Source organism: Acanthisitta chloris, unplaced genomic scaffold (genome assembly GCF_000695815.1).
Source record: "Acanthisitta chloris isolate BGI_N310 unplaced genomic scaffold, ASM69581v1 scaffold16460, whole genome shotgun sequence".
Lineage (NCBI taxonomy): Eukaryota > Metazoa > Chordata > Aves > Passeriformes > Acanthisittidae > Acanthisitta > Acanthisitta chloris.
This window is the reverse complement of record NW_008652370.1, coordinates 65,574-83,697: the sequence shown is the minus strand read 5'-3', so window position 1 is coordinate 83,697 and position 18,124 is coordinate 65,574. Positions and strand designations below refer to the sequence as shown.

At 43.4% G+C, this 18,124-nt stretch overlaps 1 protein-coding gene across 1 annotated transcript; it reads left to right on the top strand.

The window, feature by feature from the left end:
* The first annotated feature begins 1,450 nt into the window (after positions 1-1,450).
* METTL11B (methyltransferase like 11B) lies at positions 1,451-17,326 on the top strand. The gene is made up of 4 exons (XM_009077153.1): positions 1,451-1,687; positions 8,922-9,097; positions 14,296-14,545; positions 17,052-17,326. The coding sequence occupies exons 1-4, from the start codon at positions 1,534-1,536 to the stop codon at positions 17,324-17,326; spliced, it is 855 nt and encodes a 284-aa protein (XP_009075401.1). The 5' UTR covers positions 1,451-1,533.
* Positions 17,327-18,124: the final 798 nt, after the last annotated feature.

Sequence of the window (18,124 nt, the reverse complement as noted above, 5' to 3'; positions counted from 1 at the left end):
GAGCAGGGCATTAAAATGATGGAGAATGACTCTGAAATATGCTCGGTTTTCCATGTATATATATTCACTTGTAACTGACCAAGCAAATATAAAAGCCCGGGCCCCTGTGGACCTCATGAATGTCTAAGCTATGGAGAGCCCTGGGGCTGTGGTCCCAGAACCCTCCACAATGCTGTTCCTGACACGTCAGGGCTTAGGTTTCACACTTGGAATCACTGCCATCTCTAAGCAGAGGGGTCACTTTGCTATACAATGGGCAGTGCCAAAACCCCAGCCATGACAGATGTGAAAGTGGTGTCAAATGCTGAACAGGTGGGCTCTGACACTCCTAGGGGTGTCTTCATAAGCTTGTGCAATGTCTTTCCAAAGCATTAACATGCTGTCTGGATGCATCCGTTGCTGGCACGCTGACTGACGAGTGGCTGAAAATAGATAAGCAGAGAGAACAGGCCAGATTTGTGAGGAAACCAAGATGTACATCAGGATTGTGTCTGGGCCCAGATATTTCAAAATTCATTGGAGAGAGCCTGGTGTTTCTCTGATGGATACATAACCAGGAAGGAATTTGAGACTGAGTTATTTCAAGGGATCACTCATGGGCACACTGTGGAGATCAGTGCAGTCAGTAGAAAGTCCCCATCTCCTTGCTGGGTCCCTTTGCAACTTGTGAGTCTTGAGGCTGTACCATTCTGAGAGCCTGAGCTTGAGGGACACTTTGTCCCATCTCCTCTGGGACAGGACATACTTAGATATACAGGCTCCTTCATGGACTTTGGCATCTTCTTTTCTTTTTCTGTGTATTTTGTTAGCGAAACTAAAAAGCTCCTACCCTACCCTGGCTTTACCATTCCAGTGATGCCAGACAGCAATTCCTTCCAGCCAGTCCATACCCTTTAAACAGACTAAATGAGCACAGGCAGATTGCAGTGCAGAGAGTTTTGCTTGCCCTGTCACACACTGACAAAACATGAAGCTGAATCTGTACTTGAATCTGTTCTCTTTGCTTGCTATAATCACAGTTTATTAGGACACACAGTTTGTGTAGAAGCACATCCATGTTCTGTCTTCTGGGTTCCCTGGACTGCAGAACTAGCAGCGAGAGAGAGAGACAGAAACAAAACCACCCTGTGAGATATAAAAGAGGGAGATCCTGGATAATATCTGAGTTCCTTTGAAGTGAAGGCTGAATAGATTAGGAAAAGTGTAATTGAATTAAAGCCACTCTTTTTTGGAGTAGATATACTTTTACCCTGGCTAAGCAATTTCCTGGTGGATTTTTTTATCACTTTCCAGCACCTGCTTGTTCCAGAGGGCGACACTCCAGAGATTACTGTGAGCCAGTGCCAAGAGCCAGCACTTCTCACTCCCCTCTCACCGCCTCCAGCCCCGCGCTGCTCCCGGCACACACCCCGATATAGAATGACAGCACATTGCCACCTTTCAGTTGACACTGCCTCTGCCTTCTGGGAAGGACAGGTCCTCTGGAGAGCCACAGCCACAGAGCTGTCCACCCTCACAACAAACATCTTCATCATGGCCTATAAAGCAGCACATTTGGCCTTTAAGTCGCGCTGGCACAAGACAGACGAAGAACTCTGTCGACACAGTATGTCCTTCGTCTTGCACAAGGCAATCCAAAATGACTTCTTTAAGTGTTACCTTTATCTACTGGAAAAGCTTCCCCTGGGTGAGTAGCTGGTGGGCAGGAGTGTCTGTGTGTGTGTGACTGTGCTCTGGCAAGGTGTATCATGTTAGACGGTGGAGTGCAGACACATTAATGACAGTAAGTCGCTGTGACTTTGAGCAGCACAGCTAGAGAGACTATGCTGCTAGCTAAACTGTTTGGTGCTCTCTCTCTCAGCTGCCACTAAGTCAGAACCCTGTTGTTTTATCTATATACTCCACAGATCGTTAGAGGAGGGCAAGAGTGAAAGAAAAGTTTGGTTTCTGGCTGAGGGTTCCTTATTTTGTCACCGCTTGAGTGCTTTGACCTGTTTGGAACTTGGAAGGACAAATGCAGAACTAGCAGAGCTGGCAGGCCTTCCTTTCTGCTGCCCGATACCTGTTTTGTTGTCATTCTGAGTGTCCTTAGCCCTGGGATTTGTATTGGTTTCGACAAGTGCTTGAAAGGTAATGATTTAAAATTTTGTCTAGAGCCTTTGTTACCCCAGTCTCTGCAGCAGGCTGTCCCCTACTGTTTTGGAGGAAAATGCTTCCAAAACATTTATTTATAGCCAAATTTCAGTGAAAACCTCTGGTATAGAATGTCAAGACTTCTTTTTTTCAGATGCAGAAAACTAATGGTCATTTCTTAGGAAAATTTGACCCTGAATAAGAAACAGAATTGCCTCAGGATAATATAGCGAAAAAATGGATTTGTGTTGAATCTGTATGATGTTAGCATGTCATGTGTTAGGCAGAATTTTTCAGCCTACACTCAATGTTAGAACTGTAGGAATTTTCAGATGGAAAGGACAAGTCTGTGCAACCTGTTAAACTATCCTTCACAGTGAATTCTTGAGGGCTCCTTCCTAATTGAATGGTCATTTAGGAGAGAGGATTATATTACCTGATTGTGTGAACTATGCAGATCCCAGTGAGAACTCTGCTTAAGGGGATAGAATTCATGAGTCCTGTAAAGAGAAAAAGCATTTCCCTGTTATCTTAGTATTTTCATGTGGCTTTTAAAATGCAGCAATATCTGCAGCTATTTAAAATGAAACATGGAAAATAAATACTCCTATCCCTAGTGGTAGGTAGATGTGAATGATGGAAAGAAAGATGGAAAGGAAGGGAAGGCAGTTATAGGTTGATGGAATCTCATGAAGTCTATAAAAATGTTATTCTTTCATTTCTTTTGAAAATAAACACAACATATTAGAAACTGAGCAGGATTTCCTACAGTGTTAACTGTTAGTGTAAGTACCAGTCGATCATTTTAAGGTTAGAAGATACCATCATGACTGTCTAACTTAGAATTTAACGTAGAAGCTACTGCATCGTTCTTGCAAGTTGTCTGGGTCACAGTATGTATTTATGAAAACAAAAATACCTTGGTTTCAGGGCTTCAAATGGCTGAGAATCCATCAGTCATCATTAGGCTTTTTCCAGGCCTAATTGCTTCACTCTTGTAAAACCATATTTTATTTCTTGTCTGCATTTTACTTGAATTTCCATTCCCAGCCAACAAGCTTCGTAAAATGTTCCTGTCAGACTAAAGATCCCTTCTGCCAGGCTTTTCATGACCTGACTCATTAAAACTTCACTGAAGAGCTCACAAGCCTTTTGCCAGCTTATCCAAATTACTTTGATTCCATGGAAAATGTTGTGTGAGCTCAGCCTTCATGTGCACATGCAGTATGCCTGTTACTCCATGGTTATTGTCATGGAGTAAATGTGGGCATGAGGACAGGCACCGTGGGGTACATCATGTGCTGTGAATACACATCCAGGAAGCTTTGGATCTGGATAGGTAGACAGTCAGATGGGTTAAAAATGGTTGGGTGATTGAAAGTCATGTCAGATCTTGAGGTCAGTGGAGTACCCTGGGGGTCTGTCCTGCTTAACATCCTTGCCAATAACCTGGAGGAGGCAAAGGACTCAAATGCTCATCACATTTATGGCCAACTGGCAGGACTTGCCCACAAGATCTAGGTCATGATTGCCATCCAGAGGCACCTAAATAGGCTGGAGGAAAGAGACAGTGGGAACCTAGTGCCATTCAAATTCACTGAAATTCAAAGCCAAATGCCAAGTTGTGTACCTGGAAAGGAAGAACCTTTGGCAACATCACCAGGGGACAGGGGCAGGGGCAGGGGACAGTTCTGCTGGTAGAGTTTTGGTTGGCAGCAGCTGAACGTGAACCACCAGTGTGTCCTGGCAGCCAACAGTATCCCGGGGTGTATTAACAAAAGCGTGGCTGGTTGATTGAGGGAAGTGATTACCCCCATTTCTGCAGCAGTCATTAGACCATATGTGTGGAGTCTTGAACTCCCCATGCAGGAAATTACATGGAGTGAGTTGGAAGAGCTCCAAAGTGGTGAGGGAACTGGAGCACATGCCCTGTGAAGATAGACTAAGGCACTGGGGCACGTGCAGCTAGAAGAGAGATCAAATACCATTCTGCTAGTACCTACAAGAAGGTAATGAAGAAGATGGACCTGAGCTCTGCACAGTGATGGGAGGCAGGAGGACAACAGACAGTGGCCATAAATTGAAACAAAAGTAGTCTAGGCTGGCTATATGGAAAAACTCTTTTCCCATGAGGACAGTCAGGCATTGGAACAGGTTGCTCAAGGAAGTTGTACAATTCTCCCTCACTGGAGGTTTTCTAAACCTAGCTGAATAAAGCCCTGGTGAACCTCATCTGATGTCATCTTTGGACTAGAGACCTCCTTGGGTGCCTTTCAACCTGGATTATTCTGTGATCCAGTGCTCTCTATGATGGAGAGGACAGAATATGGCAGATTCTAACATCTCTGCAGAATTACATTTTTCAGTTCAGTTCAAGTGGAACTAAGCAGAAATGAATTGAACTTCTCAAACTTCAAGACTTAATCCGGATATCTCTGTGTAAACAGTATTAAACAACTAAAGCAACACTAGGACTATGACCCAGCAGGGTAGTTAAGCATGTGCTTAACCCTAAACATGACTAAAACCACTAAAATCAAGCCTCACATTGAATCTTGCAGTGCTGCCCAGGGGCAGCAAGGTAGAAAGTTTGCTTTAAGCTGTGCTAACTCCATGCTCCCCCCACTCCATTGCTAGGTTCAGTGGTGGAGCACTTTTAGGCATGTTTACTTAGGAGCTGAGCATATCTGGTATCACAGCCTGTTAAGAGAAACATGTCACTTTTACAGACCAGGGTAACATTTATAAATAAAAGACGTGAGTAACTTTAGGCCCTGATCCAACAATGTACTTAAATGTGTGTGAGTGCCCTTAAGCCCAGTGGACTTTTAATAGAGCTACTCAGATGCTGAAAATTATGCACGTGTTTACATGGGCTGTGGGACTCGGTGCCAGAGGGGTGAGACCTGCAGTGGAAAACTTAGATGATCCATCCATAGAGACAAATATTCCTGTGTGTGAAGCACATGTCTGGAAGTGAAATCTGCTCTCGGGGTTGGGATGATGTTCATCCTCTATAAAACAGAATTTGCATGGTTCTCAGACCACAGGAGAGAGGTGGATTCTACCCTGCACCCAGATAACTATTTCTCAACTGATGCACAAAGCAGATGTTGCATTTAAAAGGGATCACTCAGCCAAACTGGAATTAGTTCAGTGTCTTGCAGAAAGCACTTGGAGCCACAAAACAATGTTCGCAAATAAAAACTTCAAAAAAATTACTTGCAACATTTACTTCTGCCAGAGAAGTTTAGCTGACTAAACCCTGCAACCAAGAGCTGTAAGACAGTGTACTGCAGGGTGGGACTGCACCCAGTCTTGAGTGGTCCATTTCTCTAGACATCAGGTGCACTGGAAAGCAAAATTTTGAACTGATCCATAAGAAAATATTAGAGATTATGTTTTGGACTTTGCAGGGCAAAAAGGCTTAGGTGGATATTGTGGGTGTAGTCCACAGATTGGCATTCAGCTGTAGATCAACACTCTGCATCCAGGCTGTGCTTGCAGTGACTGAAAATTATTAATGTCTCATGACCTTTAGGGAGCCAGTTCCTGCCCTCTGCCTGCTTTTGCAGCAGGTGTGCTTTAACCATCTCCACTTGGGGGACTTGCCAGCAGATTCAGCTGAGGGACAAGTGTGCCATGATCTTACTTTACTGGAAACATGTTTCTAACCTTAAATCTTAAAAGTTATATGCCTTAACACCGAAAACCTTGTATGTTAGACAGCTGTTTGCCCTATAATGTCTGAGACTTGCAGCCTCCATTGTCCTATCCTGCCTGTGCCCTACTTTACAAAGTTCATTGAAATCAGGCTGTGTATCCATAACAGGCCTCATGTATTTCATTTCCTGATGCACAAGGTAGTCCCACATGGGTCATGGATAGGGAGATGCCTCTGGCCAGACAGGTCCTGTGATGAGGGGGAAGCCTGCTGGAACAGGGCTGCAACATTGACTGCCACCAAGGACATGTGTGCCTCCTGGCACTTCTCTTTGGGGCAGATTCCTGCAAACTGGCAAACCTCCCCCTCCCTGTGGTTCTGCTGCTGGAGCCTGCATGCCAGGCACAGCTGTGAGGCAGAGCAGAGGTAAGGTTGATCAGCTGTGTCTGGAAAATTGGGCAGTGCTGCACATTCACGAGAGGGAGGAGTAACACTGAGAGAGCAAGAGGTGGAAAGCACCTCTGTAGATCTCACATTGCCTGTGTGAGACTGTGGGTGCACAGGAGAAGACTTTGGGTACAGTGCCACTCTTTACATTAGCCTGTGCCATCAGGTGGGAGATGTGCATAACTTTGCACAGTTTGGTGCACAGAGAAGCTCCTCTGGATGCTAACCCAGAGCTGGTTTTGGATGCCAGCACGTAAGGCAGGACTCTGGGGCCCCAGCTGGCCCAGGAGGAGCCACAGTCAGCTGGTATGTGCATGCAAGTCCCAGCAGGCATTCCTCAAGCGTGATACTGGTTCTGAGTGAGAAATCTGAGAGCACACACCACAGCTCTGATATCCTGAGCAGCATATCGTCCCCATGTGTTGCCTCGGGTCAGGCTCATGGTTTGAGTGGAAGGACTCAGAATATTTGTTGTTCGTGCTGCCAGCTGCCTGCAACACCCTGTCCTGGTGTGCAGACAGCCTGTAAATGTCTTTCCCTTCAATCTAGCAAAACAGGATAAACCACTGTCCCTTGACAGGTCCATTAAACAAGCCCTGGAATCATCACTGGACTCTTATATGGAAGATCTTGCAAAGCCAACATGCAGGGATTCAGTTCTGTTCAGCACACAGGCTGTCCTCTGAAGTGGATCAAAAGAAGACACAGAGAAGACAAGATGGTGCCACTCCTGGGGGAAGATGGAGATCACTTACTGGAAGAATCACAGCCACCGATGGATGGAGTCTTTTTCCCAGGCTCTGGGAACCACCCAGAGCAAGTTGTGCTGGGGATTGGCTGCTGCCTCCTTCGTATTAATTTCTTCAGCTAAATGGTTTCTTCTGAGTATGTGAATATAATCAGCAGAGTGTGTAAAACTCCCAGGTTTGACCCTTGCTGGGCTCAGTGCTTCTTGTGGTATAAATTTCTCAGGCATAACATAAATGTGTAATGGATTAAAGCTTTAATAGTATCCGTTCGGCAGTTGACTTAAGCAGGTGATGACAAGAGGGGCTGGTAATGCTGCTTTTGTTGGATGAAGGATATGCTGGGCATGCTGCTTATGTGTAACCCAATAGCACTATTCTGTTCTGAGTGGTCCTTGGTGGTAATTATTCCCCATCCTACTTCCTTTGTGCCCCCCTCATTTGCCTCCAAAATGTCATTCTCCTGCTGAGGATGGGCAGGCACACACTTATCATTCCCTGCTGAGCTTGCTTGCCCTCAATAAATACATTCCAGGCTTATATTCAGGGCCTCTAGCCTAATGCTCATCCTCTGTGTGGAGGGCATAATTCCTGTTCCCCAGCCAAAGTGAGCAAGGCATGGCCTGCTCAGACCCTTCCCAGCAGCGACTGGCAGTGCTCCCGTGGAAGTTTAAAGATGCAGTGACAAAGCACTGCTCCCTGGTCCTTCTGTGTGTGCAGCTGGCAGGGAGCTCTCTCTTTCTGTTGTCATTAACCCAAAAGGTGATTGTTGCTGGATCATTTCCAGCTCCCTGAGCACGCTGGGAACCTGCAGCGGAGCTGGTCTTGCACTGCAAGGTGGTGCTCACACAGAGTTGTGCCCAATGTGACTATCCCTCCTTATTGCTTAGCATTCAATGTCAGGCTTGTAGCTGTGTTTTTGTTGGAAGGTCTGTCATACACACAGGAAAATGCCTGGACACTTGTATGCTCGCATGAGACAGTCAGAGGTGCTGATTTCCAAGTGAAATTTAAAGCCTGCCTTAATCCAAACTTCTGAGCTGCAAAACACAACTGCTTTTGATATGCTGATGCACATTGAATATGGAAAAACTCAGGATGTAGAGGATAGATCTCAGTTTTGTAAAGAACAGGGGAAAATAGCCCTTTACCCACCAAAGCTCACAGGTTTTAATGAAACAGCTTCAAACTACTGATTGCTGTCTATTACCGGCAAAGTAGCCGAGCAATGAAAGGAGACATCCAAGCCTCTGGCACACAGGAACTTTCCAGTATATCCTCCACTGATTATCTTGCTCCTTAATCTGTGACAGATGAAAATGTAGGACTCTCTCTTCTAAATTGTCTCCCCACCTGTATACTTATTTAGGCCTTGGACTACCATCTGCTCTTTGCTTCAGCTTACTTGCAGCACCACAGGCCATACAGTATCACTAAAAATAAACCAGAGTGAGTGCCTCATTCATCCACTCTCTTCTTGGTGCACTCTCCATGCAGCTGTCAATGGCTGGAATGCATATCTGGAAATCTGCACAACAGTTAGCTTTGTGATAGCAGAAATGATGACCCTGCATAGCAGTAAGTGCTTCCCACAGCTTTTCCAGAAGCAAATCAGGTCCTTTGCTCTCTTTGGCAATGTTGTGTTCCCTTCAAACCTGAAATGATTTTTCACAGAATGAAAACAGTGTGTGCTAACAAAAACAACATCTGAGCCTGAGAGGCACTGAATTTGCCCAAGGGGGGCTGTGTCCTATTGAAGTCTTGTGGGATTAAATCAAACACCTTTCCTTCCATCTTTTCTTTAGAAACAGGTTTGGTGATTTGAAGGCTCAACTTAAGTTTATAAATCTTTGTCATTGTGCCTCTGGAACAATTAACTAAACCAGAGATATCTGTCACTAACAATAAACCAGTGATTTATCTGCTTGCAGTGAAACTTTACGCTTTGACAAGTCAAGTTATCAATGGGGAGATGCAGTTCTACGCCAGGGCCAAACTCTTCTACCAGGAGGTGCCAGCCACGGAAGAGGGCATGATGGGAGACTACATCGAGCTCTCCAACACGGATGTTGAATCCTCCAGGGAATTTCTCAGGAAGTTTGTTGGGGTGAGTCATTTAATCTCATCTTCTGCAAGAGGCGCTGGTGATGTGCCATAAATGACATGCACCCTGCCCAGTGTCAGATCTGTGTTAAATGGCACTTTATGTCATATTTGGTGTGCAGTCACCAGTCATCACTGTTGTTGGGTCTAGTAAGGGATTCTGCCAGGTCATGCATCATCATGAATGCACATTTTGCCAGGCCTTTATGTCATCATTGACCTGTTTTGCATCCTTTTCCTACACTCCAAAGCTGCCATGAGAATTGTGCAAGGAGTTTGAGCAAGCTGTGTTTGAGTGGGGGATTGATTCTCAGGGACCTATCCTGACAAAATCCTTTCTGGCTCCAGTGGCAGATTTGTCTATGCAAACCCCTGCAGTCCATTTGGGAAAGTAGCTGAGACTAAATGCCAAGTTTCTGCTTTGCCTGTTATAACTCAGATATTTCTGAGACTGCTGCAACAACACCCTCCCCCTCCATTAGAAGTATATAAAATTAGCTATCCATTAGGTGAAATATTTTTTTCTTGAACATTCCAGTGTCACTGAGAACCTTTTCAGCCAGATTACTATAGGTCTGTAAACATCTTCAAAGGTCTGCTTTGACTTGAACTGCAAAGAGATGCCAAGTGGGATTTGAAGAGCAGTATCACTTTGGTACTTAGGTTTCTGAAAATCCTGTTGATTCCTAAGTGTGTCATCTGCAAACCTTTAGAAGTGTGGCCTGATGGTTTTCTGGCTGCCCTTCCCTCTTCCTAGAGGAAAAAATTACTAAATTAGCTCAATAACAGTATTAGATGCTAAGGAATCCACAAAACTACAGGAAAACATATTTCTTAAGATCTGCTGACAAATGACTTGTTCTATATAATGCTACCATAGATCTTTAATTTTCTGCTCAAATATACAAATTTGAGATAGCCAGATGACCTTTTTTTAGCCTTAACAATCCACTATGGAAAAAAAGGCTCAATGGGTAAATTAGATGTTGTGTATGAAAAAAAAGGGCACAGTTTAAATGGATCGGGATGGAAAATGAGTGTGGCTTAACAACAGATAGAAATCCTGCAGAGCAGTGAAAGGCAAGTGCTGACAGTTTGATATACCTGATAGAGGGAGGCTTTGGGAGCTGTGAGCCAGCAAAACACAAGTGAACAGCAGCATTTTTCCAAATTAACAGTCCTTTGTATCAATTAACTAACAAGCCTTGAGCCAGCTCGAGGCACATTCCTTAAACTGTACTTTAGTCTTGTTTTAAAGACATTTGTGGAATTCACGTGGTGCATCAGCAAGTAAGTACTCAGGGAAAGATTTCAGACTTCCTAGACACCATCTAGATTCAGTCTCCCAAGTGGCAGGTTCGTATCACACTGTTAGGCTCCCTCGACTCCAAGACCCGAAAAGGAAAGAAGTACAGTCTGTAGCAGAGTTTCACATGCCAGAGAGAAATCATACCCAATGCATCAGGTGTGATGACAGATACAAAATACTCCAGAGCAGAATTCCTACTCCTATAATTAGCCAGGGATAGAAAGGATACTCTGAATGGCCAAGATCAAACAAGAAAAGGAAAAAAAAAGAAGAGAAAGGAATCTGCATGTTTTGCTAATTCCAATTTAGTTTATTAGAGCCTGTCCTCTGTTGAGATGCAGGCAATTAATTGTGGTACCTACAGCTTATTTTCCTTTCTCACTACTGAAATTTGAATCCTACTCAACCAGATACAGATTTCTGTTGCAGTGACTCTATCATAAAGCTCATTTGAGTTGTCTTAAAATTTTTTTATCCAATAAGTTGATCAAGATAGAAAAAACCAATCTGCCCCACCCTAATATAAACTATACTTTCCTTTTTTAAGAGCAGTTTAGCAAAGTCAGAAAATAGGAAAATTAGTTTCAGATCAACTGAACAATTTTTTATTGTTTTACCCTCTGAAAAGCTTCTCCCGTTCTTTTCAAGAGTACAAGTCAGTTCCAAAATAAAATGCACTCTTTAGAAATGAAAAGTTGACAAGTTTGGTTTTTTTGTTTTCCTTGAAAGTTGTAAAAAAGAAGTATTTTGACATTTTCAGCATTCTTTCCCAGGCTATAACTATTCTCTAGATTTGAAACAGCAGTTTCACAGAGAGTTTTATTCTTCTAAAACTTTATATTCTGGCAAAACTAATGCTTCTTAAAAAACAGTTGCCCAGATCCACTCAAATTACCCCTCTTGAATTAGTCTGGCTGGTGTGGAAATGCCACACAGTGACATTTGCCTTACATGACTGATGTTGCATACCTTCAGGTATGGCATTTCTTAGCATGATTCTTAGCACCACTGTAAACTGAGCTACAGATTTCTTTACCATTGGAGAATTTATCTTGCCTGGGCACATGGAAGGAATTACAGAAAGGACTTCACTTATATTTTTCCCTGTCTCCTTCCCAGGCGAGTCAAACTGAGTTGAAAGTGCCACTGTGCTCAAGTTAAGAGGTTTTATGTGTGTGTGGGCAGAACTCAAACCAAGAGCAACATGACTTGAGCCAACAGTGCAGTACAGACAAGCCATAGGCTGTCTCAGGTACAGCCATACGTGAAGGGTTATCAGCAGAGCTACAGCACTGCATGTTTATGGCACTGTGTTTGTGCCAGGTACAGCTTTGATGTCCACACAGACACTGTGTTTTCAAGTGCCTAATGCAGGGGCAGTGTTGAAAAAAGGAAATAAGGAAAACAAAGAAACCATTAATTCAGGAGCAGTTCTGAGCTATAGGTGTGTAAAGTAGTACAGACTGAGATTATATTAACTTTATAGCTTCCTTTCTGCCCTAAACCTTTTCTTCCTTTCTTGCCCCCAGTTCACCTGCCTTGATGGTTACATGCTGAATCAAAAGTTTCTTGAAAGTGATTTTCCTCCTGTTTGATCAGGGTAATGGAAGAGATGTTGTTGAAAACATGCTTCTTTTTATTTAGAAGGAAAACCACTGTGATTTTTATCTCAATGCCTTCTTGCCCTTCCAAGACCTGAAGTAGCATCAGGAACATATTCCACAGCTCTTTTATCTCAAATTAAATTTGGGAGTTCCTATTTAGCTTTACAGAAGATTTTTTTGGTGTATATGTGTCCTAGAGGACAGTGATCCTGAGTAATGAGAAGCAGGTAGGCAGAGGAGCAGTCAGTCTTACACATTGAAGCCTGTTCTGGCTTACAGTTTTCACTTATACTATGTTCTTAAACAAGGAGTCTGATTTTCAACTCAATTAGACTTTTGGGAAAATGTTTGCCTTCCAAAGAAAATGTTAATACTCTGTCAAAGCCCTGAGCACTTCCAAACTGAAAATATATTAGCTGAACATGGAATTATGTCAACATTTTCATTACAAGTGGAGCCATGGTGCTTCAGAGGGCTCCCAACTGACTACCTGGTGTTCTCACTCCTTTTCGGCTAAGTGTGGGATGGAGCAATCTCCCAGGATTGTTCCCTTTGCTTCTTCTTGATGGCAAACAGAGATGTGTGATCAGAGGGCCTTGCCATGACATATCGTGGGAGATGAATTCCCTGTTTTGTGTGAGGTACTGTGACTCTAGAGTCTCTGACACACAAAAGTCAAAGGAGTTACATGGCTTTTTGTTGAGTTCTGTTGGTTGTTTTGGTAAATCATCCTGGTTTTCTCACCAGCTTTCTCAAACATTTTTACTTTATCACATCACTGCAGACCTGCCAGCAAACAATATGGCAATCCACCTTGTAAAGATCCAAGGCACAGTTCCTTCTCCTTTCATGAACTCCTTGTTACCACTTAGTCTGGTCCTCAGTAAAAGCCACATGCTCCTAAGAGCAGCCTGTGGATGAGGAATGGCTCCCATTTTCTGGCTAACTACAAACAGGTAGTCTCCAGAGTCCAATAGGGTTGAAGGCTCGTGGACTCTTGCACACATCAGGAGATTAATGTTCCTAGGTATACAAATTGGGACCAGCAGCCCTGGAGACTGGTGACAGCCCTTGAGGTCCATGTGCTCTTCTACAGTTACTCCGTGTAATCAGATGCTCAGCTGGGCTATTCATAGTCATGTCATTGACAGTACTGTCCTTTGACCTTAATAATCTACTGAATTACCCATGAAGCAAGGCCAAAAAAGTGTGAGTTACATGATCTATGCTTGGTCCTTACAGAATGGGTCTGTAAGGAAGAGCAAGGAAGAGCAAGACTCTTCCTGGGTTTATTTCCTTTCTGAGCAGTGAAGCTGCAGCAGGGACTTTGGCCCATAGCTTTCACTTCAACACTCAGTTCCAAGGGACAGGCAAAAGGTGTTTACGTTTGCTTTTAATGTATTTGTTTCACAGATAACTTTGGCCAGGGGATCTCCAATCCCACAGTCAGTGCATGTGCAGACTCAGAATTTCTGTTTTACAGAACAGCAGCAGGCTCTTAAGAGCCTTTTTATAGCTAGAATGGAAGCTTTAGAGGTGAAATACAGCTTTCACTATAAAGCTCCTTTTACAGCACCTCATTATTTTCTCATAGCCATAGCCTTTGTGCCACGTTTTTTCATGTCTGATCTCTGTCCAAAGATGACATTTATGAAGAAAAAAAGAACAGTAAAGCAAAATCCACTCAATCATCTTCCTTGTCTCTATGCCTAAAAAAGAAATTCTGTATATGCTCCAGCCCAAAGTTTTTGAGTTGTCATAAGTTACCTACCACTCCAAGATCTTTGTACAAACACAGCTTCCTTTGAGAACTGCTCTCTGATCCCAGGATGCTGTGAATCTGCAGAGATGTCCGTGGGCACCTTGGGAGTTCTGTGCTGCAGAAGTTGCTGCTTGTGTGCAGTATTTGGTATATGAGGCTTGTGTAGCCACATAGTTGGCTGTGAGGTATGAATATCTAACAGATGAAGTTGCAAGAACTGTACCAGTGGACCTCCTAGGACCTAGCTAGGAGCTTGTGAAGGATCTCTTCTTATTCCAAGCAAAAACTCACTGTACAGCAGTAAATGCCATAAGGAAGTCCCTGCAGCAGCAGCCTGGGAATGTGGCAGCCCAGCTCAGCTCACACAGAGGCACCACAGCTGGATTGATTCCTATCAACCTTGCAACAGCCCTGCAGAAATAAGGACACTAGGCTTGGTGGACTAAAGGCCATAGTGGGTGACACAATTGCTATGATCTTTCAGGTGGTACTTCTCAGATTTCAAATTATTTTCTTGTGTCCCACAGGGTGTGGGGAAAGCTGGCACCAACCGCGCCCTGGACTGCGGCTCTGGGATAGGTCGGATCAGCAAGCACGTCCTGTTACCAGTTTTCAAGAGTGTGGAACTGGTGGATATGATGGAGAATTTCCTGGCTGAGGTCCCAAACTACCTTCAGGGCAAGGAGGACAGAGTAGAGATGTATTATTGCAAAAGCCTCCAGGAATTCACTCCAGCCCCACAAAGATACGACGTCATCTGGATTCAGTGGGTTTCAGGTTAGTTCAGCACGATTCATGCGGCCTGATGTCTCACAGCTGGTGTTAAAAGAATGGTGCAGCTGTGAAGGGACCACTTCCTAGCCTCACAAGAGGCTTCTGAGAGCTGTCCCAAGCCACATGTACAGTGGGTACAAATCGAGTTGTTTTTTTCAGGTCATGTACAGGAGGAAGGCACCTGTTCCTTGAGAGCAGCCTGCATGCTAAGGTGCAGCTGAGGAGGAGGCATTATACATGGGGGTTTTTAAGCAGGAATCCTCTTTCTTAGTTGCCAGTGCTGCAGACAGATACATGGTGCTCACTCCCATGAGCAATGATTTCTGAATCTGATGATTATTCAGCCTTGGAGGTATTTCAGGAAACAATCTGAAAAAAAGCCACAGTGAAATCACCAAGAGCTGTAAATCAGATCATGTGTTATACATGCCCTGATGCTTATCAGACAGGTTCACTTAGCTATATCTCAAAATACCCCCTCCTATAAGAAATACCTGCTTCTCCTCCTGCAGCCACCCCAATAATGCCCTGCACCATGCAGAGCATCAGATAGTGTGGGCTATGTTCCTGACAAAAAAAAATCAGTTCTTAATTTTTTCCAGAAAACCTGCTGCACTGGAAAGGTTTTCTCCTAAGCTTTGAACCTGAGTGTCCATTGGTTCAGTCTCAGCTGGCAGAAGGCATTATTCGAAAGCCCAAGAGGAGGTCTGAACAACTCCTTTTATCCAAAACACCGGATACAGTTTCCTGCTAGCAAAAAGAAAGAGAGATTAGCACAGGAGAAGGTTTTATTCAGGAACGCTTTATTCTTTGCACATAGCCTTAACAAGTAATGAAGCAGCTTCTTAGAATAGGTCTTTACAGCTGTACAAGCAAATTGCTTCAGACCAGTATCATTTTCCTTTGCATTTTTGCTTTTCTTGACTAACAAGTTGTTACAGTAAGTGTAGCTCCTGCCTCATCCTTTGACCAAGTCCAAGTTCACAGGAGGATGAATGAGCTCAGACTTGTCTAAGGCTGTGTGATCAGCCACGTGGCTGCTAACAAAGGGAGTGTGTGCCTATTGCTTAGCATAGCCACAGATCTGAAACTTCTTTCTCCATCAATGTCAATGAAATAGTGATTTCAAGCATTACTCAAACTTCTACCCCTGTCTTGAATTTGGCTGAAATATGCCAACAAGCTCAACACTGTTTGGTGGAGCAAGGGTGGGACTATCTGCTGGAGAGCATCACCATGGATCTCATTTTCTTAGGAAAGTAGGCTAAAACCCAAGTTAAGAGAACAGTAAGTTCCAAATTAGGTGTTCAAAAGCTTCAATGAATCTTGCCAATGAAATCTTGATTTGCCTTGTGTATGCAGAAGTATGTGAGCCCAGGCAGTTATTTGGTCAAAAAATAAAAATGCAAGTTTACATTTCATATAGAAATTAGCGTTTTCCTTCGACTTGAAAGGTATTCAGCTTTAGGTTTTGGGGCTTTTTCCTTTTTCTTGGGAGGAGTGGTTAAAGAAACTTGCCATGCTATGTCAAAATGTAGTTTTAAAACAACAACTTCCATTTATAAAAGCTTAAGTCTTCCATGAAGAAAACTAAATGTTTTGACTGAAAAATAAGTGATTCTTTTTTTTCCAAGATTTTCATTCAGTTTCTCATCACCTGTCCTTGTTAATTCCTGGGAGATATTTCACATGTGAGAGTTCTCATTTTGCTCTTCTTTGAGCCTTACACCACTGTTCTCAACATAATAGAAGTCCTGATCTTTGCAAAGGAAGAATAAAAACCAGAATGTCAATTTTGAAAACAGTGCTGGTTTTAAATATATACATACATGCAAAAATCCCAACACTATGGGGTAATATATAGAGTCTAATTGGCAGTGCGGAAGGTCTTGCATTCCTCCCCAGATCTTTGATCCAGAGCTCCTTCGATGGGTACATAGTGTGATGCACAGTTACAGAGATTTCTAGCACTGAAAGACAGAAGGGACTGTTGGATTAGCCAGTTTGACCTGCTCTATATCACAGCTGTTATATTCATCCCTTTACCCTTGTACTGAGCCAGCAGTTTGTGTTCAATTAAAACGTATCCTGACTTGAGGACTTCAAGAGGTGGTAAACACCACTTCTGCTGGTAGTTTGCAAGGGCTAATTGCTTACACTTTTACACAGTTGTCACTTATTCCCAATATGAATTTGTTTGGCTCCAGCTTCCTGCCACTGATTCTTATTATGTCTTTAACCACCAGATTAAAGAACCCTTCAGCACCCAGTATTTTCTCCTCTTTCCTCACTGGCTTCTGTCCACATCTGTTGCTACTACTAATATGGATCCTAAATATTGATTTGAGTTTGTATCTGTCAATCTCGTTGATTTGCCCAAGCTTTCATAATCAAATCTGGCAGGACTAGAACCTCTGCAATGGAGACTCAGACCCAGGCACTGTTCTGATGTGTTCAGGGAGAGTCTGAATGGTTAATAGTGATCTATTTTCCATCTTTTCATCTGTAGGATATCTGACAGATAAAGATCTCCTGGAGTTTCTCATCCGGTGTCAGAATGGCTTGAAGGATAATGGTGTTATCATTCTCAAGGACAATGTAGCCAGGGAGGGCTGTACCCTGGATTGTTTGGATAGTAGTGTGATCCGAGACCTGAACATCCTCCACAGCCTCATTGAAATGAGTGGACTCACCATCCTACGCGAGGAGAGGCAGGAGGGATTCCCTGAGCAGTGTGTCCCTGTCTGGATGTTGGCCATGCAGAAAGGCCCTGGCCACTCCTGATTGCCTAGTGAGACTCCAGAGACTGGACTATGGATGAACCACTGGAATGGGAAGGAGAAAAGCATCTAATGGAATCCTCCTAACCATGCGACTGCTACTACCACAGCTCCAGGGCAGCAACTCCCAAAGGATCAGGAGACAATTACAATGGAGCAGGCTTCTCCAGGGAACAGTCTGCTTCTAAATCCTGCCTGATTCATCATCCTTTCCATTTCTAAAAGGCTTTCTAACAGCTCCTGGTCAGATCTCTCTTTGATTAAGGAGTCAACACTGGACAAAACCCTACTAACAGAAAATAATTAGGTCTGAAGTTTCTGTAGTGGCTAATACATTTTGGAGTGTTCTGTATGAGGTGTTAACAAATGAGCCTGGTTTTTACTGTGGCACTTAAATCTTCTTAGAGTTTAAGAAGGATCTGTCAGACCACTGGAGCAGGAGATTCAAATAACTTCTGGAAAACTTAACCCAAATTTGGACTGTCCTTGCTATCTGTACTTTAAAATAGTTAAACTAACAACGTAAGGAAACTTTTATCTCTTTGTTGGCATCAGCTATGCAATTTATTTATTTCTTTGCATTTCTGTCAAGCTGGACAATAAAACAACCTGGTTCATTTTCCATTTTCAGGAACCACTTCATCTTCCTGATGTTTCTGCCATAGAACAATAGTGGTGCATAAGGGATTTCACACTCCAGGGGAAATCTTAGCTGATAAACATCTGCATGTTTGCATTGAAATTTTGGGAAAAGCTTCCCCCACAAATTTCATTCTGGAAAATATTTTTTTTCAAAATGTTC

What these genes read in the sequence shown, in the direction of transcription:
- METTL11B (XM_009077153.1), top strand. Translation starts at nt 1,534, where the DNA reads ATGGCCTATAAAGCAGCACATTTGGCCTTTAAGTCGCGCTGGCACAAG. An exon ending in TTCTCAGGAAGTTTGTTGGG is followed by an intron (nt 9,098 to 14,295) that starts GTGAGTCATTTA and finishes TGTGTCCCACAG; the next exon opens with GGTGTGGGGAAAGCTGGCAC. An exon ending in CTGGATTCAGTGGGTTTCAG is followed by an intron (nt 14,546 to 17,051) that starts GTTAGTTCAGCA and finishes TTTCATCTGTAG; the next exon opens with GATATCTGACAGATAAAGAT.